Here is a 25,618-nt window from a genome sequence, read left to right on the forward strand (position 1 = left end):
GTGTGTCAGAAAGGGCCCCACACAGCGGACACAGCACAGCTCACAGCCAACTCCAGCACACACTAGCTGTGCGATCTTCCAGTGTCTCCATCTCCCACGTGAAGAGCTAGCATAAAGTTTAAAATGAGTTAATATATGTGAAGCCACTAGAATTGCACCTAGCACACACACCACATATCTGTAAAACAAGCCAATTAACAAATACTATTTAGGGACATCTCAAATAGTTTCACACAAATAGAACTGAAAGCCCAAGAGCTTTCAGGGATGAAGGAGGAAAGGTCCCATTATGGGAGTCCTGCCCACCTTGGTTAAGCTCCTGGTATAGACCCCTGCCTGATGGCAACCCTCCCAAGGGCCATGTTCAAGCAGTGACAGGTGGCAGGATACTGGGCCCCCCCCCCCCAAGGTGCCAGCACACATGAAAAAAGGAAAGAATGGGGGAAGTTAGCATGAACCCCAGGGCCTGGCCTGTCACACGAGATCAGCCCTTTCAATATCAGAAAGGGAAGTGCCACACAGAAGTGGCAAGAAACAGAAACTGCCCTATGGACCTCTAAAATAGCAACTTTACAACAAAAAGTATTACTGCTCATCCACAGCTCATTCTTTATGCAGCAGCAATACTCATATTAAATGTAAACAGATCAGGAACTTAAAACTCCTTAGGAATTTTAAGCTGCTGAATTATTCAATCAATTCCCTAGTGCTATGTCAGTGAACTATTAGGAACAGAGGCGAGCTCAGAGTCCTGAGAAGAGTGCAGTGCAGGTGACAGACTACCTGTGAGGCCTCAACAAGGACTCGACTACTGTACCTCAGTTTCCTCAGACATAAAGAGGCATGGAAAGTACCTCCTCACAGGGCCGTGTGAGGGCTCAATGAGGTGGCACATGTCAAGGAGCTTGGAAGTGCCTGGCACAGAGGAAGCACCAGTATAGGCACTGGCAGCAGCAGCAGATGTGCTACAGGTGATGACCCACCTTTAGGCAACCCCAGGCCCAGCAACCCTACCCCCAGGCCCAGAAGCCTGGTCCTAAGATGCCAAGCTGCACTCCACTCCAAGCCTGTGTACCAGCCATCCTGCCTGGGAACTCCTGCCTTCCCAGGGTACTGCTTAGCTGAAAGGTCCCTAGAGAGTTGCCCCCAGGATTTTGGTCTATTAGGGTACCTGCCATCTCCCAACCTCTCCCACTCCCTGGCTACCCCCCACCACTGTCCTCATCACAGCTCCCTTGTCATCAAGAATTCTCCCATCTGTTACCTTGTTTATTCTCTGCATATTCTCAACCACTTGCCTGTAGACTGCATCTCCAAAGCTATTAAAAGTGCCTGACACACTATGGGCACTCAGTAAGCAGCTGCTGAATTATTCAATCAATTCCCTAGTGCTATGTCAGTGAACTATTAGGAACAAAAAGCAGTTCACCACCAAGAAATACTGTCTAGAGAAGCAAACCAGAAGTAGGCAGTGAAGGGTGAATGGCCACACTCACAAAGAGAGTAAGGTCTACCTGTAAGAGACAGAAACATAATTTAATCAAGTCTATAACAGGAAGGAGTCTAAAGCACACTGCACTGTGCTCTCAACAAAGAACACAATCGAGGAAGGCGAGAGCAAGAGCCCTGAAAACACATACAACAGACACAGCCTTCCGATTCCGCCAGATACACACTGGCACATGTGCTGGACAGAAGAAGCCTCTAGCAAGGGGAGCTTGACTGTCAGCAAGCTCCGCTCCCTGCACACCCAGCCTCTCCCCACACACTTGCTGGTGCTTTCCAGGAGCTTTCTGTTCATGCCCCCCAGCGCAGAGATGCCGCCAGCTGGCAAAGGCTGGGCCTTGTTTGTGGATACACGGTGGGGTGAAGGCATGCTTCATAAAGCTGAGGCAGAGTGGACCATAGGCATCTACCCTAAGATGAGATGACCAGCTAGCAAAAGCACTAGTGGGAACTGAAGTGAACCACGCCCCTCCCACTGGACAATGAGGGCACCTCCTAGCTCCTCACAGGCCCCGGGAGTCAGAAAACAGAAGGGCGAGAGCTGGGGAAGGAAAAGAAGAGGGAAAATGTGGCAGGCAGAAGGTGACAGGGGCCGATGTGAAGCCTCCCCTCCCTGGTGGGGGATGACAGGACGACACGGGGCCTACCTCCCTGGAGGGCAGAAATCTTTGTCAACATCCATTGAGGATTAATCAAGCATTTCCTAGAATCAGGAAGAGAAAGAGATGCTAATACCAAACAAGATCACCAACAGATGCATTTCATTGGTACTACACGTTCGACATTTTTAAAGTGTGGTTAAATGTGAAAATCAGTAAATTATGTTATAGTATAAGCTCTGAGAAATAAAATAGTAACCAATTTTTATTATCCCCATCCCAAAATATCTTCAGCAGTCTCTATAAAATACTACCTTAGATTTTAAACAGCATCAAATACCATTCCCTTTGTAAAACAAACCTTTTATATTGGAATAAGCTACGATTCTATCTTATTTACTTCAGGTGCTTCGTTATCTTCTGGGGAGGGATTGGGATCCTAGACAAAGTAGGGAAATTCACCATATGAATTATTAAAAGCAGACGTGATAGTAAGACCAACATGTCTGGACAATTAAGTCATCATAAGTAAATTTTTTGTCATAAAGTAACACTACAAAATCTTGACCCAGTCAATGCACGTGCCACCATAAGCAGTTACGCGGCCTGGAAAACCTGAACAGCACCCACATGACATACCTGCCATGCGGGTACCCCACCGCCTCACTCTCTGGTCCTCCACATTCCAGGTCCACTTGTGGAGACACAGATACCAGCTCTGGCCAGGGAGGGAGCCGCCTCCCGGAGAGCACAGAAAGTCAGAGAAGCTGCAGGGCAGCAAATGATGCTCCTCTACCTGCGTGGAGGAGGTGGTCCCTACATTCCCTCAAAATCAGTCAAACACAAGCTGGCTTAAAGGGGACCCCAAGAGCATACCCCAAATGCACTTGGCAAATTGCCAAACTCCTGGGAAAGCATTCCATGGATAAATTTCTCAGGTTCCATCCCCACTAGGGAACACTGTGACCCCAGCAGCTCTGGCTACACTGCGGCTGAGCCTATAGTATAGTGTCTCCAACTGATGCCACAAAGGGAGGCATGCAGGAGGAGCATCCTCCAAAGTGAGACACAGAGGCCCAGAACTTGTCAAATCCCCTGATTTTCCCAATCTGACCCTGCTACTCTGTGAAGACAAGGATATAAAAGTGACAGGAGGCTTTTAAAAGGGGGCAAAGTGTAAAAGGCAAGTTCCACTCTCCAAAAGCCGAGCAGACCACCCAAGCAGGTTACCCCCACCCAGCCTGCCCTGCTCCACTGTGACTGGCCCTCTGCTCCCAAGGCAGCATGTGATGCACCTCAAGACATTCCAGGGATATAACTGGCAAGATCTGTGTGCACTCTGACCCCAACTTTGTAAAAACAAAGGGAAAAAAGGTGTGGGTATGAGTGTGTAGCATTCAAAGTTACTGGAAGGAAATATACCAATAAATTAACTTATTAATGGTACAAGTGGAATGATTTTCTTTCATATACTTTTCTGCAGTTTTTATTTCCAAAAACAGGTTAAGTATCCCTTATCTGAAAAGCTTGGGGCCAGAAGTGTACTGAATTTTGGATTTTCAGATTCGGGATGTTCAACCTATATACATACACATCTCACATAATTAGAAGAAAAAGTATCATAAAATAAAGTTTAACTGGCCAGACGTGGTGGCTTACATCTATAATCCTAGCACTTTGGAAGGCTTAGGCAGAAGCATCACTTGAGACCAGGAGTTCAGTACCAGCCTGAACAACATAGCAAGACCCTGTCTCAGTCAATCAATGAAAAAAATAAAGTTTAACTGAAAAACGGCTATGTCTAGTTTAATATACCATTTCTGGCTGCTGTCACGGGACAATTGCAGAATAGGTGCAAAAGAGGTCTGCCCTAGCACCTAAGACAGTCACCATCTGGCTTTTTACAGAATAGTGTATCAAGCCCTGATCTACAGCACCATAACCCCTCTTTCTGTCACTAACAGTCTGCAGAGTGCTTTCAATAAGTATGCAAATGATGGTTCAAACCTATTGCAAAGAAAAAAAGGCTGAATTTTCAAATGCAAATTTTATTATAGCTTGAGGTACCTTTGAGAAAATGGTCCCACAAAAGTGTCAAGACCAGGTACAGTCAGAGGATGTGACACTGATAAGAAGCCAAATAAACTTCCCTGTAGACTGGGAGAACTGAACAACCACACAATCAGGAACTAGAGAATGGCTTGACTTCGGGGGATTTTAACAGAATATACAATTCCAGGACCACACTTCCACAGAAACTATGTGATGAAGACCCCCTCCCCCCGCCAAGAATGATTAGTACTTCCATATATAGAAATGACTTTATTTTGTTGTAGTATTTCTTATTGATTTGCAAGGGCTATTTATATATTTAGGATATCAGCCCCTCACCAAGGTTTATAAATATCTTTTCTCAGTGCACCACTTGCTTATGCTCCTTGCCACTGTCTTAGCCCCTTCGGGTTGCTATTAACAAAATACCACAAACTGGGTAGCTTATAAACAACAGAAATGTGTTTCTCACAGTTCTGGAGGCGGCTGGATGCCCAAGACCAAGGTGCCAGCAGATCTAATGTCTTGTGAGGGTTGCTTCCTTACTGACAGCCACCTTCTCCTTATATCCTCACCTGGCAGAAGTGTCAGGGATCTCTCTGGGGTCTCTTTTCTAAGGGCACTAACCCCATTTCATGAGTCTAATCACCTCCCAAAGGCCCACCTTTTAATACTGTCACCTTTCAGGTTATGAGTTTGACATGAATTTTGGACAGACACAAACATTCAGACAACAGCAGCTATATTCACTTATCTCTTCCTCTATGGCTTTTTGTATCATCCTTTAAAAGCCTTTTCCAACTAGAAAAAGATTCACCAGACTAATTTAAAGATCATATTGATGGCTTATTCAATCATTAAAAAAATGCACATGCAAACTGAAACACATACACTATGGACTAACTTCCCAAATTAAAAGAGTGAAGAGAAGGAATATTTAGATATATAATCTATAGCAATATTAAAATGTACTTCATAATCAAAAATGAGACATTTTTGATGCTTTCCACTTTTTCTATTGTTTTTGCTTTCACCCAAAGAGCCTCACCCAGCTGTGCCACCCCTCCACAGCTGCCGGTAGCACTGCATTCATACATAGCTCCCCAGGCTAGCTCTGGCTAAAACCAAAGCCCAGATACCTTACACCTTCATGTTAAAAACAGTACCAACCCACACAGTTTAAAATAGCTTAGCCTCCTCATCACAAACAAAATGTTCTGACAAAAACCTACCAGGGCAACTGTGAATACCACAGGTAATTCCATCTGGTTATAGAGACCCTGAACAAAAGTCACACAAGAGTGCATCAGTACACTTAAGCTTAAGGTAAAAGCCAGTTATTTCACCTTTGTTGAAGCCCTTGTTTGACGAATTTCAAGATGGTAAAATAAAATTTTAAAAATCGAGTGCATATAAAACCCTCAGTTTCCCTATTTTATAATGTGTATTTAGTAAGCATGAATTTTTCTTATGGATATAATACAAAGATAAAAAGGTTTAAAACATTAAAGATTACCACTGCTGTTTTTTATATTTAAAACAGAAAACACTGAGGCCAAGTATTCATTTGTCTACCATAAACTAACTCCCAAATCAAACTCCTTGCTGTTACCCAACTAACAGGTTTCCCATTTTTGACTCAAACACGAAGCAGCCAGACACTGCCTGCAGGGAACTGCCACTAAAACAAAGGCCAGGCGGCAGCCAGACCCTCGGTGTGACCACCACCATCATATCCCAACAACAAACCCTCTACTAAGAAGATGGACCTGGCCTAACTGTGCCATGGAATGTTTTGCCTACCACACGGCACAGCATCAAGTCGAGGCCAGAAGACCTTGTCACCCTTGTGCAAGGCAATCGATTGCACAGGTAACAAATGACCAATTCTCACCCAGGTTCCCTATGGCAAGACATAAAAGTAAGAGAAATTCCAGTTCAGAGGAACAAAGCATTCAAATAAACAGAAAAGCAATTTTGACATTTATGTTCAGTCTTTCTCAGACCAGCTAATACTTTTATTATGTTGGCTTAAGAGAAAATCTTCAAGTTACCTCCTCACAGCGGCCTTCCCTGACTTACCCAATCTAAGCAAGCATCTATTCTTCGACCTCATCCAAAATGATATTTCACAATTGTCAGACATAACGTTGTTTTTTGCCCATGCATGGATCCCTTCATTTAGCTGTCTCCTCCGATTAGAGTGTAAGCTCCGTAAGAACAGGAACCACGTCCCCCCACCTCAATTCACCAAGCTACTTGTAGCTATTAGACTGTTGTCCAGCAAATAGAAGTACTCATTAAATATTTACTGTCTTAACAGCATAAATATTATTTTACAGTTGAGAAGGATGACTCCAAAATATGAATTCCTCAAAAAGAAAATCTTCCCATAATGTCTCAAAAACAAGGTCCCTGTAGCATTAGCATCATACTCATTACCAGCGCCAGAACCAGAAACAGCCTCTGTGGTAGTAACTACTTCTAAAAGTCACTCCTAACATGACTTGCTTCTCTCCCAAACAATGACACTTCTCGAATGTGAAGTTACTTTTGTGAGGATTAAATAAATTAGTACACAGTAAATGGATACAGCAGTGGCTGGCACACCCCCAAGGTTAAGCAAACCAAGTCCTAACTATTATTGTCATCATTATTCATACCTATACCACCTTCCCTAATTACCGAGCTCCCGTAAATTCAGAAGTACTGATTTGAAAAGAGGTCTAAAAAAAAAAAAATTTGTTAATGGGAGGTGAACAGGTGGAAGGGGGGAGAAGGGGAAGGGTACGCACTTTCATGGTGGGTGCAGGGCGTACCACTTGAAGATTGGACACGCTTGAAGCTCTGGAAGAGCGGGATGGGGAGGGAGGCAAGGGCAAGATATGTAACCCTAACAATATTTGTACCCACAGAATTTGAGAAAAAAAAATAAAATTATATAAAAGAAAAACAAGATACATTAACATGAAAGCTAGGAAAAAAAAAAAAAGAAATGATGAGGTCTGCTTCACCTTCTCAATAGTGAGCTACTGTCTCTGCACTGTCTCTGGCACAGGCACCAAAGAACACACTGGAGGAGCTCCACATCATCTCCCTTCCTTTCATCATCACACATCCCCAGCGTCCACAAACATCTCACTGTACATCAGTCATGAAGGAACCTACTCTTGCAACACGGCACCACACTCTTGGGCTTTAACACATCAAGACTACAGAAGTATGCCATTTTTAGAATTTTTTTTTTTTTTTTTTTTTTTTGAGACAGAGTCTCACTTTGTTGTCCAGGCTAGAGTGAGTGCCGTGGCGTCAGCCTAGCTCACAGCAACCTCAATCTCCTGGGCTTGAGTGATCCTTCTGCCTCAGCCTCCCGAGTAGCTGGGACTACAGGCATGCGCCACCATGCCCGGCTAATTTTTTTTTATATATATATCAGTTGGCCAATTAATTTCTTTCTATTTATAGTAGAGACGGGGTCTCGCTCTTGCTCAGGCTGGTTTTGAACTCCTGACCTTGAGCAATCCGCCCGCCTCGGCCTCCCAAGAGCTAGGATTACAGGCGTGAGCCACAGCGCCCGGCCCATTTTTAGATTTTTAATACTTCCTTCCATCAGTTTCCCATCTCTCAAGTTTCAAAAGATTAAACCCAAGTTTTGAGATTCTGTGATTTGGTACTGGATGTGAGGATGGAAAATTTACTGAACTTCTGTTCACAACATTCACATTTTTATAATGTATAAGGATACCCTTTTTGATCACTATCTTTCAAGACTGAATCTTAACAATTCTTATTTTATCTACCTTTACATGGAAACCCTCGTATTTCCCTATTAACATTCTAAGTCTTCTACTTGAAATTTTCTTGCCACCTCCATTCTTAGGACATTCTGAGAACATAAGGACATGGAGGGGAAAAAGTCAATTCTCCACTCATGTTCATCCCGAAGGCAGCATGAACAGCCTGATGAAATCTGCAGGAGGCGGGATTCTCTCAGCTTTGGATGGCAGCAGCAGCTGGGTGGCTGAGGGGACCCCTACTCCCTAACCCCACCCCAATGAGGCCTCCACAGCTGTCACCCAACACAGACACCAAATGGATAAGACCATAGCAGTCGCACAGGCAGACACAGGGAAGGCTGGCACCTTCTATCTCCATCACCCTGGCCATCTGAGCCCAGTGGTTTCCTTATGACCTGGATGAGTGAAGAAACCTGGGTGAGAAGGATCCTCCTCAGACTCCTGGCACCCGAACCCTCAAGAGATGAAATGATCAGAAAGAGATCACTCTGCCAAGGAAGAAACCCTATTAAAGCTAGATAATCACCTTGTCACCCTACCCAAACTCCATACCCCTACTTCCTAAGAGTGCTCACACACACCATCTCACTTGTATTATGCAAGTTCCCCTTCAGGAAGCAGCGGTTCTGGCATTCTGTCACTTGGGCCCTTCCATTTTGCAAGGTGCCTCATGCATCTGTCTGGCTCTTGTATGTGTCTACCACAATGGCAGCTACATGCAAGGTGCTAATTCTTAGTAGAAAGAGGCAAACTGCACAAGAGTATTCCTAGTATGCCCCCCTATGTGGCCAACACCCAATGAATGTTATTACTATATGTGCACTTAAGTGTTGATTATTTATAATACCAATTTGATGGTGAGTACATGTGGTGCTTGTTTTTCCATTCTTGTGATACTTCACTTAGTAGAATGGGTTCCAGCTCTATCCAGGATAATACAAGAGGTGCTAGAGCACTACTGCTTTTTGTAGCTGAGTAGAACTCTATGGTTGGTATACATACAACACATTTTATTAATCCACTCATATACTGATTAGCACTTGGGTAGTTTCCACATCTTTGCAACTGTGAATTGTGCAACTATAAACATTCTAGTGCAAATATCTTTTTCATAGAATGTCTTTTGATCTTTTGGGTAGATGCCCAGTAATGGGATTGGTGGATCAAATGGTAGTTCTACTTGTAGCTCTTTGAAGTATCTCCATATTACTTTCCACAGAGGCTGTACTAGTTTGCAGTCCCATCAGCAGTGTAAGAGTGTTCCTAATGTTTTAATTCTTTGAAGAGTATTTTTAAATATTCTTTTTGGCAAAATCATACCATAGCCAATCATGACTCAGCTAAAAAATTTAGAAGAGAATTGAGCATTAGACAAAGCGGCATAATAAATAAAAGAAATTATCCTTCAGAAATACATAAGACTAGTGTTTCACAAACAGGAAAGGTGATTTCTTTTCCAAAACCTCTAACTCACTAAATCACTCAGCTCATTTACAATCCTGGAAAGTCCACCTGAACTCTTTTCTAATTCTCCCAACTTTAAAGGTAGAAATGAAAATCTCATCACTCACACATAGAAAAACTAGGCCTCTCACCTTTGCAAACAGTCTCCAGATACGCTTATAGCCAGACCTACAGCTTGCATGGAGCAGTTGCAGAATGCCCCGCTCAGCGCTTTGCCAGGTTACTTGTGCAACAGCTGAAAGGTAGCACTGCAAACTTCTGGGGTTTTCAACTTTTATTTTCTATTCTAGCAGCTTTTCTTTCACACCCTTATTCAAAAGTTCAATGCAAGAAATTCTGAATGCCTCACTTAAATTTACTTTAGTTTATAGTGTACCCAGAAATGTGAGCACTGAGCAAGATACAAGAAAAAAAGCCAAAATGTTTACCCACAAGAGTATTTCATCTTCCTTACATACAACAGGTACAAAGCAGTCACAGACAGACTGGGAAGGGCTACTTTCATATACTGCCACTGGCAAGGCAAAGTGACAGAACTTCTCTGGAGACAGTATGGCAGTAGGTGTCCAAAGCCTTTAAAGTCCTCACCTTTGACCTTGCAGTGCCACATCAGGGAATTCATCCCACAAAGACAGTCAAGGGTTTATATAGTTTTATACAGGTTTTATACAGAAATGTCGATCACACAGTCCACTGTTTACAACAGTGGAAACTTACAAATCACCTCTATATCCAAAAATGGGGATTTTAACCACTAAGAAGCAGCTATTAAAGTAGCAGACAAATATTTAACATGGAAAAACAGTCACACTATAGCAAGTTGAACCACGTTACAAAACATTATGCATACTATGATGTCATGAATATTTTTTAAGTATACTTATATATGTGCAATGGGGGGGAAAAAGACCAAAAAGGAAATACTACTTTTAACAGTGGTTATCTCTAGATAGTAGCATTAGCATTTACAATTTTTCATTCTCTTCTTTCATATCTCTATTTCCTGAACTTTATATAATGAATATGGATTACTTAGTAAAGATTTAAAAAAATACACATGGCTCAAACTACAAAAAAGAATAATGATGATGACTATAATAATAAGAGCTAATATCTATTTGGCACCTTGAACTTGCAAGACACTGCTCCAAGTGCTTTACATTAACTCACTGAAACCTCACAACAAATACAAAGGGCAAGTATTACTATTATTTCCATTGTGCATATGGCAGAGCTAGTGACACAGTAGCAGCATGGGACAGCAACCCAGCAAAGGGGTTCAGGTCACTACACTATGTTGCCTCCCTGAAGCAGATACTTCATATTCATAGGCAGCTAAGAGTCAAGACAGGAAAAGTTTGCTGAAGATCAAAATCACAATTACCAGAGTAAGCCAAGCTAACCGTTCAGCAACCACACCACAACAAGCCTGCTTTTTGCCACTCAGCATCACATATACATTCTTAGGAAGTGATGTGGGTTGAGTATATCTTATCCAAAATGCTTGTTGACCAGAAGTGTTTTGGATTTCAGATTTTGGAATATTTACTTTATACCTACTGGTTGAGCACCCCAAATCCAAAATTCCAAAATGTTCCAATGAACATTTCTTTCAAGTGTCATGCTGGCACTCACAACAATTCAGATTTTGGATTTTCGGATTTGGGATGTTCAATCTGTATTGTTAAAATGTCCATACTACCCAAAGTGATCTACCAATCCAATGCAATCCCTATCAAAATTCCAATGGCATTCTTCACAGAAACAGAAAAAAACAATCCTAAAATTCATACATATGGAACCACATAAACCCCCAAATAGCCAAAGCAATCTTGAGCAAAAAGAGCAAAGCTACAGGCATCACACTACCTAATTTCAAAATATATTACACCAAGCTACAGTAACCAAAACAGAATGGAACTGGCATGAAAGCAGACACATAGACTAATGGATCAGAATAGAGAGCTCAGAATTAAATTCACATATTTACAGTCAACTGACCTTTGACAAAGAACAGACAAGGGGAAAGGATGGTCTTCAATAAATAGTTCTGGGAAAACTGGATATCTACGAGCAGAATAATTAAATTGGCCCTTATACCATATACAAAAATCAACTCAAAATGAACTAAAGACTTAAACATAAGACCTGAAACTATAAACCAGTAGAAGAAAACAGGGGAAAAGCTCCACAACATTGGTCTGGCAATTTCTTGGATAAGAATCTAAAAGCACAGACAACAAAGGCAAAGACAAATGAGATTTCATCAAACTAAAAAGCTCTTACATGGCAAAGAAAACCACCAACAGAGTGAAGAGACAACCCACAGACTAGAAGAAAACATTTGCAAACAAAATATCTGATAAGGGGCTAATATCCAAAATATATTTTAAAAAATTTCAAACAAGAAAACAAACAAATTTAAAAAAGATAGTCAAAAAACAAATGGCAACAGATGAAAAAATGCTCAACATCATTAATAATCAGGGAAAAGCAAATTAAAATCGTGATGACATAGCATTTCACACCTGTCAGAATGGCTACTATCAAAAAGATGAAAGGTAACAAGTGCTAGTAAGGGTACGGAGAAAAATAAACCCTTGTACACTGTTGGTAAGAATGTAAATTATTTGGAAAACAGTATGGAGGTTCCTCAAAATACTAAAAATCAAATTACCATATGATCCAGCAATCCCACTTCTGGGTATATACCCAAAGGAATTGAAATCAGTATGTAGAAGAGACGTCTGCACTCAGTCACTGCAAGCAGCATTACACACAACAGTCAAGACAAGGAATCAACCTAAGTGTCCATCAACAGATGAAAGAATAAAGAAAATGTGGATTATATACACAATAAAATATTATTCAGACTTAAAAAAGGAAATCCTGTCATTTGCAATAACACTGATGAACCTGAAGGACATTATGCTAAGAGAAATAAGCCAGGCACATAAAGATAAATGGCACATGATCTCACTTATATTAATATGTGGAAACTAAAAAAGTTCAACTTCTAGAAGCAGAGAGTAGAATGGTGGTCACAAAGGGCTAGACAGAGAAAGGTAAGATATTAGTCAAAGGGTATAAGGTTTCAGTTAGGAGAAATAACTCCTTTTAGTGATCTATTGTACAGAAGGTGACTATAGTTAATAATGTAATGTATATTTCAAAATCACTAAAACAGATTTTAAATGTTCTCGCAACAAAGAAATAATAAGTATGTGAGGTGATGGATGTTAATTAGCTTGGTTTAATCATCCCACAATGTATTCATGTACCATAACATTAGCGTGTGCCCCATAAATATATGCAACTACTTGTCAGTTAAAAAATAAAATATATGCATTAAAGAAAAGAAAAAGAAACTGGATTGTGAGACAAGCTTTATGTGAATATCCGGGCTACATTTCATGCTCTACTGATCTGAAAGACCAAAAAGCTAACCAAAAATTTCCAAGGGTAAGGATGGAAAAAGAGCAGATTTCTTCTCTGAACCACCTGGGACTTTGGACAATTTCCAATTTTCCAGAAGAAGAGTTAAATAAACGAACACTGAAACCAGCAGATAATTTTAGTATTAGCTGATGTGCCAAGAAGCTGAGAAGATCAATTGAATTAGGATTACATTTCCTATCAGGTCAAACATGCCTGTTCCAGAAATATCCTATGAGAAAAGGAGTTGTGGTTTGCTTTCACTTGACAGATTGGCTTTATTCCTTCTTGGCAACTACGAGAACAGGTCTATCCAGTTTCATCTGAAATGTTTTGTTTTTCTCTTGAAAGCAATGATGCTAACATTGTATGTGAGTGCACAGTCAGTCCTTACACAAAAAAGCCTCATTAATATTAGATTATCAGACAGGATTATCCTTTTTTGGTCATCCATAAGAATCCTCTTTTGCTTTCAAGAATGGCTGATCTTACCCGCATAGAGGATTGTGCTAGGAAACTATGAAAAATATCTGCGGGAGGGAGAATGGCACAAGACAAATATGGATCTCACTTCATAATTACAATTTAGACTTTAGAGTAACTGGAAAATTCAATAAACCTAAATACCTGAGTTTATAATAATGCTGAAGTTAATCTTTTCTGTCAACTTTTCAAAGTTTATATATAAAAACCATATATATTATATATACATTTCTGAATATTTGTGAATATAATTAAATATTGAGAACAGGAGACATTTTTCCTTCAAACAGAACTACATCAAAATTCACAGCTATACTATAATAAATAATTTTATTGTTAACATCCCAGAAACATGTTATTAATTTGGGCTTAATTTAATGATGTACCATTTAAACAACTATATCCTGAACTTTAGATCTTCAAACAAAAGCCTGGTAAACACGTCACAAGTATGATGACTTATTCCTAGGAACACAAACTCTGCTTTTGCTAGTTTCACCTGCTTCAACAGTTGTAGGATCCTTAATTAGATAATACTATATTGAACAGAAAAATCTCGGAAGCTAATTTATTGTGACTTTGAAGGAACAAAAACACAAGTGCGTGTGCACATACACATACCCTAGTAGCTGCAAAACTTAAATTACAATTCAGAAATATGAGAGCAAAATATTGGAAAACAGAAATTACTCTTGATCTCTCTGATGAAATGCAAAGAAATGTCCTTTCACTTGCTTGGCTTGCCTCACTATGTCACTTCTCCCTAAATGAAATTCTAAACACATCATCATCATCATTCCTATTCTTGTTATGATTAATTATTTTGGTTGTTTCTGAGATACAAACGGAGGGAAATTAACATTGCTATTCCTAGTTTATTTTTTTCCTAATAGAAAACAAGATTCAAAAAAGACACATGCTGACAAGCAAAGTTGTAAGAATATGAAGAGGTCATCATCTAAGTTGTGTGCACTGCTTTCCAACACAAAATTGTCCAAATTTAAACTTTTTTTAATTTTTCAAATTTAAAAACGTTTTACAACTTAAAACCTACAATGCTTCTCAAATTTTAACAATAAATGCAAACTGCACAATATTCCTTTAAAATTTATAAAATTCCTTTCATAATTAGAACACTTTGAGGACTAGTATCTGATTTTCTATACCTAATTAAGATATATATGCCTTACAGTAACTGATACATTAACCATAAAGTTCAGTTCCTCTTTTTATGTAAGGAATTTTAGGAGAGTTTAAACTGGCAGTAAACAAAACAAAACAAACAAACAAATACACACACACACACACCCCAAAAACAGTCTGCTACAAACACAATTCAGTCTAAACTAATCCCTGGAGAAAAGCGCCTTAACATTTATAACTATACAAGGAAAAAGCTAATCTAGAATTTAAGCTATCAGTTTTAAGTTTCGTGTTTATAATTTCGAAACATTTCTTATCATTCAATCACCTTTCAGAATTTTGTGAAAATGAAATGTGTAAATGCTAGAACAAATTTCAAAAGCAAAGTCCTACCTTCCCCACTCCCTAAACAACTCTCTTTAAAAACAATGGGAAACTGCTGCACTGTGGTTCACAGGGCAAGCCTTTCAGGACACAGCCTTGTCCCTTCACACCTCAGACTACAAGGCTAGAAGCCGGAGTTAGATACAGAGTTCCTTTCTCAGAGTAACTTCCTAAAAATCACAGCAACTGAACAATTTATGAGGTTTTTCATGTGCTATTTTCTTAAAATTTTCTCCTAGGTAATTAGGAGTTTTTTTTTTTTTTTTTTTTTTTTTTTTGAGACAGAGTCTCACTTTGTTTTCCAGGCTAGAGTGAGTGCCGTGGCGTCAGCCTTGCTCACAGCAACCTCAAACTCCTGGGCTCAAGCGATCCTCCTGCCTCAGCCTCCCGAGTAGCTGGGACTACAGGCATGCGCCACCATGCCCGGCTAATTTTTTATATATATATCAGTTGGCCAATTAATTTCTTTCTATTTATAGTAGAGACGGGGTCTCGCTCTTGCTCAGGCTGGTATTGAACTCCTGACCTTGAGCAATCCGCCCGCCTCGGCCTCCCAAGAGCTAGGATTACAGGCGTGAGCCACAGCGCCCGGCCAGGTAATTAGGAGTTTTAAGTGTGACTTATACTAAGCTTGAAAAATGTTAACATTTGCATTTATTTTAAATTATATACTCTACAGCACAAAATAAGTCAAAATTGATTTTTTCTTTAAAATGAAACACTTGCTATCAACTATAGCTTCAAGCTCATTTAATTAGTAACAAATATTTATTGAAGGCCTACTGTATGACAAGCACTGTTCTAGACGCTTGGGATATGTTAGTGAACAAACTCTTCTAGAGCTACCGTAAATAAACTAAATTATAAAAAAAGAGTTGCTATATAAAACATCAGCTGAAAACTAAAAATGAGTTTAACATTCAACTTTCTTTGAAACAATACTTTCTTTAAAAGTCTTACACCAGGTTGTCAGATTATCTTAACGAGCAAATCGAGATTCAAAAATGTAATAACATAAGCAAAACTCAGTAATTTAAAGAGGATAATAAAATCCCACAACAAAGGCCAAGAAAAAGTAAAAACTGCTACTAGCAAAGCATATTATCACAACCAAATTAGGAAGTCGTATTATATAATGACAAAGCTGATACAACAAAGGGAAAGATCTTACTCCTTACTGAAACAATGTCTTCACCCCCCCCCTTTAAAGAGCCCTAAATTTCTTGCACTCTCCCACAAAGCACTTTTATTTACCTGTAATGATTTCCTCACAGACATCAAATACTACCAACAATAAATATCTTCATGTTTACAGTCATTAACAAAAAGTGATATTTAATCTCTATCCCGTCCTACATGTCTAATTTCAATTAAATAAGTTTTCCATATAATCTTCCCTTACAATTTGATGGCTTCTAATTTTTCTCCCAAGACACCTATAGCAAGAGACTGTCCTTCAGGAAGGCAAACCTCTATTGGGTCATGCCAACAGAACAGGTTGTACCACAGATGCTTTCATATACTGTCCATCCCCTGGTATCCAGGGAGGATTGGTTCCAGGGTCCCTGTGGACACCAAAACCCTAGATGTTCAACTTCCTTATATAAAATGGCTTAGTCCCATATACTTTAAATCAACTCTAGATTATTTATAAATACCCAATACAAGGTAAATGTTATGTAGCTGTTATACTGTATTTTTATTTGTATTATTTTTTATTGTTGTATTGTTGATTTTTATTGATTTCTCCCCCAATATTTTCCATCTGAGGTTGGGTGATGCACAACCCTCTGATACATAGGGAGGGCCAACTGTGCTGTTATCAAGGAGCTTGGCATAACTTGTCTCAGTTTGCAGATAAGGAAACTAAAGCTAAGAGTGGTAAAGTGGCAACATAAAACAAGATTTAAATACAGAACTGCAACCACTTCAGCCTGCAGTTCCCAAGAAAAGCTACGCTAGATTTCTGAATCTAAAGCACTGCCCCAAGAATAAGAAAAATCACGAATAGAAAATAAAATGAAAGAGAAACATTCTCTAAGTACCACTGAAAATCTGAAGACAACTTTGAGTAAGGTGCCAAAACGGTATGCAAAATGGAAGACACCCTGCCCGGTATGTTTCCCAAAAGAATGTTCTACAAACCCCAAATGCAGGTAATATGAATTCTCTAACCTAAACATTAAGTGTTAGAGATCCATTAAAATGACCCAATTTCTGGTCTGAGGTTAAAAAAGCAGAGAAACAAAGGAGTGAGGCTAGGAGAGTTTTTTTTGCCTCTTGGGCCCCGCTTTGCCTGATCACCTGCTGAGGATTCTGAGGACTGACCCAAACCTGGATGCGAGTCCTACGGGAATCTGTAAAAGCAGAATCCAGGCTGAAGCAGGTGCCTCGGTTCACATCCCTGACAAACGGATATTAAAATGTGTGTCACCTACACCACAAGCTAAAAGCACCCTTCCTCAGCAGAGCGAGGGCAATGTTTGAGGTTCCACTCACTGGCTACTCACTGGCTCCTCCCTGCCCTGGGGCGGCCCGCCCGCCGTTTCCTCCGGGCCGTTACCTGGACCCCCAACGCCCCGCTCCGCACACCCCAGACCCCTGAGCGTCAAACCCGGGCGCAGAGTGGGCAGGAGGCCCGGCCGGAGACTGGTGCCCATCCCGAGCCCGCCCCGCCCTCCCGGGCCCGCCCTCTGTACCGCAGCCACCTCACCTCCAGCCGCAGGGACGCCCCGCAGCCGCGCAGGAACTCGCGGATGTTGCTCAGGCACTCGCTCTCGCTCCGGGGCTCCGGGTAGACCTGCAACACAGATCACAAGCGCTGAGCGCCGCGGGCCGGCGGCAGGGAGGCTGCGGACCAGGCCGAGCGCAGGCCCTGGCGGGCGGCCTCAGCAACGAGGGCGGGCGACCTGGCGAGCAGCCCCCGGCAGCCAGGAGCAACCCCGCAGTCCCCCGCGCCGGCCGCTTGGCCGCCGCTTCTCCTCACCCTTTTTCCTTCCTCCCAAGCTGCACCAATCTCTGCCCCTGCCCGCACCCGGAAGTGGCCCGGCGCCGGAAGTGACGCCATTAGACCGCGCCCCGTCAACCTGAGCGGCCTTTTCTGGCCGGCCCTCGGTCCTCGAACCTGCGTAGGCAGCCCACCGACTGGTCAGGCGCGGCCTTCTCCTCCGGCCCAGTTTTGGGCCTCTACCCCTTCCTCTCGCCCAATCTTCGACCTTAACCTCGGCCCCGGACCCATCCCACCAGGCCAGGCCCCCCACGGCTGCCTCCTTCCGGCGCCCAGTCCCTGACCTCGCCCTCGCGGACACAACGCACTGGTCGGCCCTCGCGCGCTGCCGCCGCCTCCCCACACCAGGTCCTCAACCTCGCCCAAGTGGACGCTGCACTGCCCAGAGAGGCCCCGGAGAACTCCGCCTTGGCGGCTTGAGGATCCCCAAAGGGGATGGGAGAGAACCTAGGGTCTCTTCTTTCTACCCTGAGTTCATGGGGAGTGCAATTATTCTCATGTGAAGACTTTAAAATAATTAAGCAACATAAATTATGCATGTTGGGATTAAAGTGCAATGTTTTCTTTTCCTGAATCAGGCCATGTGCTTCTTGAATAATTAATAGTTACATGTGAGGACTGAACTCTGATCTTTTTCTTTTGCTAAAAACTCTTTCCTAAGGAGGCCAGCTGGGTCAGGCTGACAAATGGTAAATTCCTACTAAGTGGCTTTTGTTAACCAAATAAAGCAGTGGTTTACTTCCCAACCTGATTCTGGTATGGCATTAACATCACCTAAAAGATAGGAAGCCCCTGTCTTAACTCAAGCGCCCTAGCAGATGCCTATCATAAATTTAAAATATCTTAACTCAACCATCCTAGCAGGCGCCTATTGTAAATTTAAAATGTCCTCCTGTCTGGACCTCCCAGAGTGCTCATACCCTTATCTTAAAGTAAGCATATCCTTTCTGGTCTTCTAGATAAAGTCTAACTCTCTCAGCCAATTGCCAGCCAAAGAATCTTTAAACCCACCTATAACCTGTAACCGTCCCCCCTTGGAGATGTCCCACCTTTTTGGGCCAAACCAATGTATGCCTCTCATGTATTGATTTGTGACTTTGCCTGTAACCCCTGTCTCTCTGAAAATGTATAAAAAACTGTAACCCAGCCACAGCTAGTCCACTTGCCCAAGGCCTCTTGACAGTGGCTCCGGGTCATGGTCCTCAAATGGCTCAGAATAAATCTCTTTAAAATTATTTTACAGAGTTTGGCTTTTTTCCATCGACACATGACAGCGAATAAAGTCAGCTGAGAAGAAACTGGCATACAGAAGAGTTGAGGGGAGGTGCATGCAGACTGCCTAGTGCTTTGGTCCAACACAGAATTGTTAGGACCACTGGTTACACGCATAAAGTATTTGGACCTCACTCATTGCAAGAAAGTTTAAGGAAACCAGGAACAGTATCAACAACTAGAAAAATCTAAGGAGAAGCCTGAGACATCAGAAAAGCTCTATGGTTTTGATTTTTAATCTAAGGATCATTTTATCTGATTAAGAAAATTTCTGTTCTTAATTGTATATGAAGACATTAAGTGTTGGTATTTACACTGAAACATCATCTAGAACTCTAGCATTAGAGGACATTAAAGGCTTTTTTGTCTTTCTGTAGAAGAAAATTATGACATTCCATCAGGCCACTCTCAAGAATACTGTAGTTTCATATTAGAGTGTTCAAATCTTTTAACCAAAACCAGGGTATTCAGAGATGCCAAGAGAGATGAAATGAAACATTCCTACAAAAAAGTGCTGATATGTTCTCCAAATTAAACAGATTTGTTTCTTCAGTAGAACAGCAAAACCAAAGCTACCATTGGTCCAGTTTGCTCTTCTTCTCCCTAAAAGAATTTTCAAAAATTATGTACCATCTAAGTTTTTTCTTTAGAATTTTAAATAGTTGCGAAGGGTAGACCTGCAACACAGATCACAGGGCCCTGGCGGGCAGCCTCAGCAACAAGGGCGGGCAACCTGGCGAGCAGCCCCTGGCAGCCAGGAGCAACCCCGCCATCCCTTGCGCCAGGCCGCTTGGCCGCCGCTTCTCCTCACCCTTTTTCCTTCCTCCCAGGCTGCACCAATCTCTGCCCCTTCCCGCAGATACTCTGATAATGGCATTTTAAAATTAAACTGTTAATGTCATTTTTTAAAAATCTACCAATTTTTTAAAAATCTACCCAATAGACTCTAAATACAATAGAAATATATACCCATTCTCAATCTAAAAAATTTATGTACAAGTCAGACATTAATTATTTTCTCCTTTAACTTATTTCCATTCTACTTCCCCCAAAGAATCGTATCCAAATATCTATTTTTATGCTTAAGAATCTCACTGATCACATTATCTTTTTTGGCAAGAGACCCCTATAAATACAATAATCATTTACAGATTCTATATTGGTAAACTCACCTACTTGCTAAAATTTATGTGTAACCCAAAAAATCAATACTTGTGGTACTTTCTCACTCATTTATGGATACGTGCACAGAGGTGAAAAACTTGAATTTCCTTGTCTACACATTCCCAGTGGTGCTCAAACAAGGCCATCTAAAGTCATACTGTAAACAAATGTCCTTTTCTTAGTCTATTTAGTGGCATGTTTTTCAAATGTTTGTGCTTTTGGGTGATGATTTCACTGTTTTAAATGGCCCCCAAGCGTAGTGCTGAAATGCTGTCTAACGTCCCTAAGCGCAAGAATGATGTGATGTGTCTTACAGAGAAAATACGTGTGTTAGATAAGCTTCGTTCAGGCATGAGTTTTAGTGCTATTGGCCGTGAGTTCAATGTTAATGAATCAACAATACGGTACATCCAGAAATAAAAAGAGGAGATTCCCTGATCTCCAGATGAGCCTCCACATGAGGCTGCTCCAGAAAGTGCTAAGGTAACCTCTATAGTGTGTGATGAAGCTATGGAAAAGATGGAAAAGCAGCTAAATTTGTGGATTCATGAGATGACAACCAATAAAAAAAGTATAGTGGACAGCATTGTTGTGAGGCTGAAAGCCAAAGAAATTTACAGCCATGTTACCCAGGGCCAGGAAAATGTTAAACCCTTCTCAGCTAGTGCAGGCTGGCTTGCACATCTCAAAAGGTGATACAGCATGAAAAATTTTAAACTTGCAGACAAGGCAGGTTCTGCAGATCAGGAGGCTGCACAAGAATTTAAAAAATACCTGCTAAGCGTCATACATGAAAAGGGTTATGTTGAAGAGCAAATTTCCAATGCTGATGAGACTAGCTTGTTTTATAAGAATGTTGGCAAACAAACCTGTGTAATGCAAATGGTCTCCAAAGCAACTAGCTTTAAAGCATTCAAAGACCAAGCAACCTTGCTATTGTGCACCTATGCCAAGGGCGACTTTAAGTGCAAACCCCTAATGGTATACAAATTCCAAAACCCACGAGCACTTAAAGGGAAAAACCTGAACTGTATGCCAGTCCATTGGAGGTGGAACAAAAATGCATGGATGGTGTCTGAAATATTCTGGGATTGGTTCCACCACTGCTTCATCCCAAAAGTTGAACGCTATCTCCAGGGCAAAAACCTTGCATTTAGGGTATTATTAGTTTTGGATAATGTCCCAGTTCATTGCCATGAAGAACTTGAAAATGCCCACCCCAACATAGAACTTTTTTCATGTCCCCAAATACTCCATCTCTCATCCAACCCCTCAAACAGGGCATTATAAAAATATTCAAGGCACACTACATAAAGGAGCTTTATAGTAAGGCTTTAGAGGCTCTTGAAGCAAACGAGGAAACCACCATGATAGACTACTGGAAATCAATCACTATATGCAATGTTATGGATTATATTGGCACAGCCTGGGACAGCATTAAGCAGGCCACTATCAATAACTGTTGAGAAAATGTCTGGCCAGACTGTGTGAAAAATTTTGAAGGCTTTGAAGGTGTTACAGAATATATAAAGAACAATGTCAACAGCATAATACATATTGCACAGCAAATAAGTAGAGAAGGTTTCAATAACATGAAGGAAGAAGATGTGGAGGAAATTTTGGCAGAGAAGGCAGTAGAACCAACCAAAAAAAGACATGGATGAGATGGCAAAACATGGCATCAGAGTCAGTAATGAAAGTCACCCTAGGACTCTAAGAATTGTCCCTCTCACAGCAGCCAAAATATCAGAATGGAATTCTGCCTTGGAAAAAATCTTCAATGACATGGAAGAATGTGACCCTATGCTGGAATGCAGCCTCACATTTAGGCGCCTAACTTCCACTGCGTTTGTCCCTTATTCTGAGACTCTGAAAGATCTGAGACGGAAAGCCAGGCAGACAAGGCTAAAACAATTTTTCAAGCCATTTTGAGAGGGGAAGTTGCCAACACCATCAACAAGTTGCAGAAGACAAACTCCTAAGGGAGATCTTTCAGAACACAACATGCCACCCTCATTGATGTCTTCCTCTTCTGTAGGATAAGTTCTACCAACCTCTCCTTTGGTTTTCCTAGGGTAAGCCAAGGTCAAGAGGTTAAGCCACAGCACGCTGACCATCAAATGTCCAGCAGCTCCATCTACAATAAGATTTCAGTTAGTTTTTATAAAACTTTAAATGCCTAATCTTTGCTTAATGCTTTTTTCAGGACTTTCTGTATTTGCATTACTGTACTATATATAGTATAAAGTATGTGTTCACAGTATTATATGTGTTTACTGTCTATGTGTATATGAGTACTATATGTGTATACTGTGTATGACTGAAAGAGTTGAACTAGTACAATCATGGTAGAGTACATTACATGATGCTGTAATTGAAATAATGTTATTATAAAGGAATACTGCATGTAATTATTTGTAAGATGTGTATATTAAATGAGCTGTCCTCAAACAAAAATACACATAAAACAAGGTTATATATTGATTGTTTGACAAAATGTGACGAGAACCTAACCCTGTATTTCCCCTAGGGACAATCTTGCAGTTGTCACTAACTCAGTGTTCAAGTAACTTTATAGAACATAACTACCACAAATAACGAGAATTGACCCTACATTTAAAATTACTAAGCCATAGGATCTAATTGTTAAGATTTTTCTTCTGAACCGAGTTCACACAACTATTATGAGTATACAAATGATGGAAACAATATATTTTGGGTTTTTTGTAAGTAATATAAAAACTAAAATTTTATTTGGAAATGTGTATCCTAATGGAATGTATGGGGCTTTTTAAAAATTATTTCATGTACCCATGAGTGACTATCACTTTTTGCTAGAATGAGAATGGTCCAGCATCAATTTGTTTTCCTATCTTAGGGTTTTTTTATACAAACACTGAGAAGGCTTGTTCATAAAAATAATACATGGAAATTAAAGTTTTGTTATGATTGTAACTTAATTCTTTGAAGCCTTCTGAGTCATATAGACAAAGTCCAGATACGATAACATAAATTAAAAATTTTAAGTCATTGACTTCTCAACACCACATATATTTCTAATTGTCCCTTTGTTCCATGGCCTGGAAGTTTTCCACCTTGCAGTAGCACACCTCAGGAAGACAACCAGTGGTGAAAGGACTGCCCGTGTGTGAAGTGGGAGAAAAGTCACAGTGAAAGGGGAGTGGGACAGCCCACCATGCTTCCTCTCTTCCGTGGCCTTAGGCACTTCTAATGCTAGTCAGTTTTAGGTGTGTGCATATGCAAGTTGAGCGTCTGGGAGTAGATTCCCTGAAAAGTATCCTGTGCCTGCATATCCCTTGAAAAGTATTCCTGTACATGTGCATGGATATGTGTAGCTATCTAGTTCTAAGGTCACTGTACCTAAAACAACATACATGTCTGGAAAGATGTAATGTCAGAGAGCCAAACTTTATAGCAAGTAGTACCTGGCTCTGTAACAACCCGGTTGTGTTGCCAGGGACAAATCACTTGACCCCTCTGGGTCTAGGCCCTTATCTCTTATTTAAGGCTACACTCAGCCTTTCTCATGGAACTGCCATGAGGATCAAATGGATGATGGATTAATTCAGCAATATTGGGCTTAGATTTCAAGACAGATCATGTCATAAGCATTGTGAATGCAAAAAAGAGTGAGCCGAGGTCTCTGCCCTCAGTGAGGCAGGGAAGACTTGGACACAACATGGCAAGCGCAGCCACAGAGACACATGCTCAGCACCTTGGAAGTACAGTGGAGGGAAACCTAAATTCTGCTGAGATGGGGAGGCCAGAGGCTTAACCAACATAAAAGGTGACAACTGAGTTGGGCCTGAAGGGGTGAAAAGGCAGACAGAACTTCGTATTCAAAGGTGTGACAGTTTGGAAGTCCATGGTGTTTTCAAGGATGGTGAGTAACACAAAGGCTACTGAGATCACGGATAAAACTGAAGTGGAAAAAATACATTTGGAATGTTAGGATACAAAAAAATAGTTAAAAGTCCCCCTTCATGCTATATAAATGGTCAATGAGCATGTGAAAATGTGTTCAACTCATTAGTCATCAGGGGAATGCAAATGAAAGCCACAGATAGCACTGCACACCCCCCAGAGTGGATCAAAAGGAAGGGGCTGACAACATCAAGTGTTGACAAGGATACAAAGCAACTGGAACTCCCAGAATGATTGGTGGGAGTGTAAAAGGTATGCCTGGAAAACTGGCAGTTTCTTGCAAAGTTAGACATACGTCCACCCAGCAATTCCTTTCCTAGGTATTCAGCCAAAAGAGATTAAAACACATGTCGATAGAAAGCCATGTACAAGAGTGTCTGTAGTGGCTTGATCTATCATTACCAAAGCCTTCACAACTCAGAGGAAGAGCTCTCCTTCTCCAGGTACTCTCCAGAAGCATTCCAAGAACTCAGGCCCCAAATGACCAACAACTCTGCCCAGTTCACCTCCCAGAAAGCCTGTCCCAAATTCTCAATGATAATAAACTACAGGCTTTTCCATCAAAAACTCTAATCGGGCAGAGGCAGAGACAGTCCCCAAACCATTACCCTTTTCCTTCAAAATACAGTTTTTGTACTTAATATTTGATAAAGGGAGTATCTTATGTGAAAATTGGCCACAAATTAATCACAAGCAATGTTAAGATCAGACTTCAGAGGCCTCTCCAGCTGCCCAGTTTCCTCCTTGTCTACCTACTCCAGGCTGGGACAATCAACTCCACCCCACCCAGTCACAGCAAAATGCCAACTAAGACAGCTGCTGCCTTCCCTCAGTGAGACTTTGAAAGTGTTTAGGGTTTGAGTACAAAACTGCTTGAGAAGGAAAAACAGGTTCAATGTTACCTCCACAATTAAAATCAAGAGTAGAAAAAGGTCACAGTTTATAAAATCTGAGAAACAACTCTGCAGGGATCCTATTTCCCAAAGATCATGATTGAGCAGGTCTGAAGTACAGCCCAGGAGCCTAGTATTAGCATGTGTATGCATGTGCATGTGTGTGTGTTTGAAAGTCACCATCTGATTCTGATTTTCAGCAGTGTTTGAGAACCTGGTACGGTACACCGCAGTGTTCCTCAAATACATGCATCAGAACCACCTGGAGTAACAGACTCAGTATGTCTGGGGTGGAACTCAAGAATTTGGGTTTCTAACAAGTTCCTTGGAGATGCTGACAGTACCAGGACTATGCTTATCCAACTAGTGGTATATATAGACTGACCTGTTAATCAAGAAATGTCTTATTTTTCTTCACTAGGAAAATGACTCAAACTCCCAACCACAGAACAAAGGTCTCCCCAGATCTTTGCC

General features: G+C 41.1%; 1 protein-coding gene across 3 annotated transcripts in view; it reads right to left on the minus strand.

Moving 5' to 3' along the window:
* ARHGEF7 (Rho guanine nucleotide exchange factor 7) overlaps window positions 1-25,618 on the minus strand; it is a 170,891-nt gene that overhangs the window by 122,565 nt on the left and 22,708 nt on the right. For 2 of the 3 annotated variants that reach the window (XM_012751915.3, XM_012751920.3), the window contains exon 2: window positions 17,577-17,663. In XM_012751915.3, coding sequence (XP_012607369.1) covers window positions 17,577-17,663 — 87 coding nt within the window. Of the gene's footprint in view, window positions 1-17,576; window positions 17,664-17,849; window positions 17,931-25,618 lie in introns of those variants that run through there. The other variant, XM_012751917.3, reaches the window with a different exon arrangement.

This window comes from Microcebus murinus, chromosome 13, assembly GCF_040939455.1.
Source record: "Microcebus murinus isolate Inina chromosome 13, M.murinus_Inina_mat1.0, whole genome shotgun sequence".
In the NCBI taxonomy this organism is placed as follows: domain Eukaryota; kingdom Metazoa; phylum Chordata; class Mammalia; order Primates; family Cheirogaleidae; genus Microcebus; species Microcebus murinus.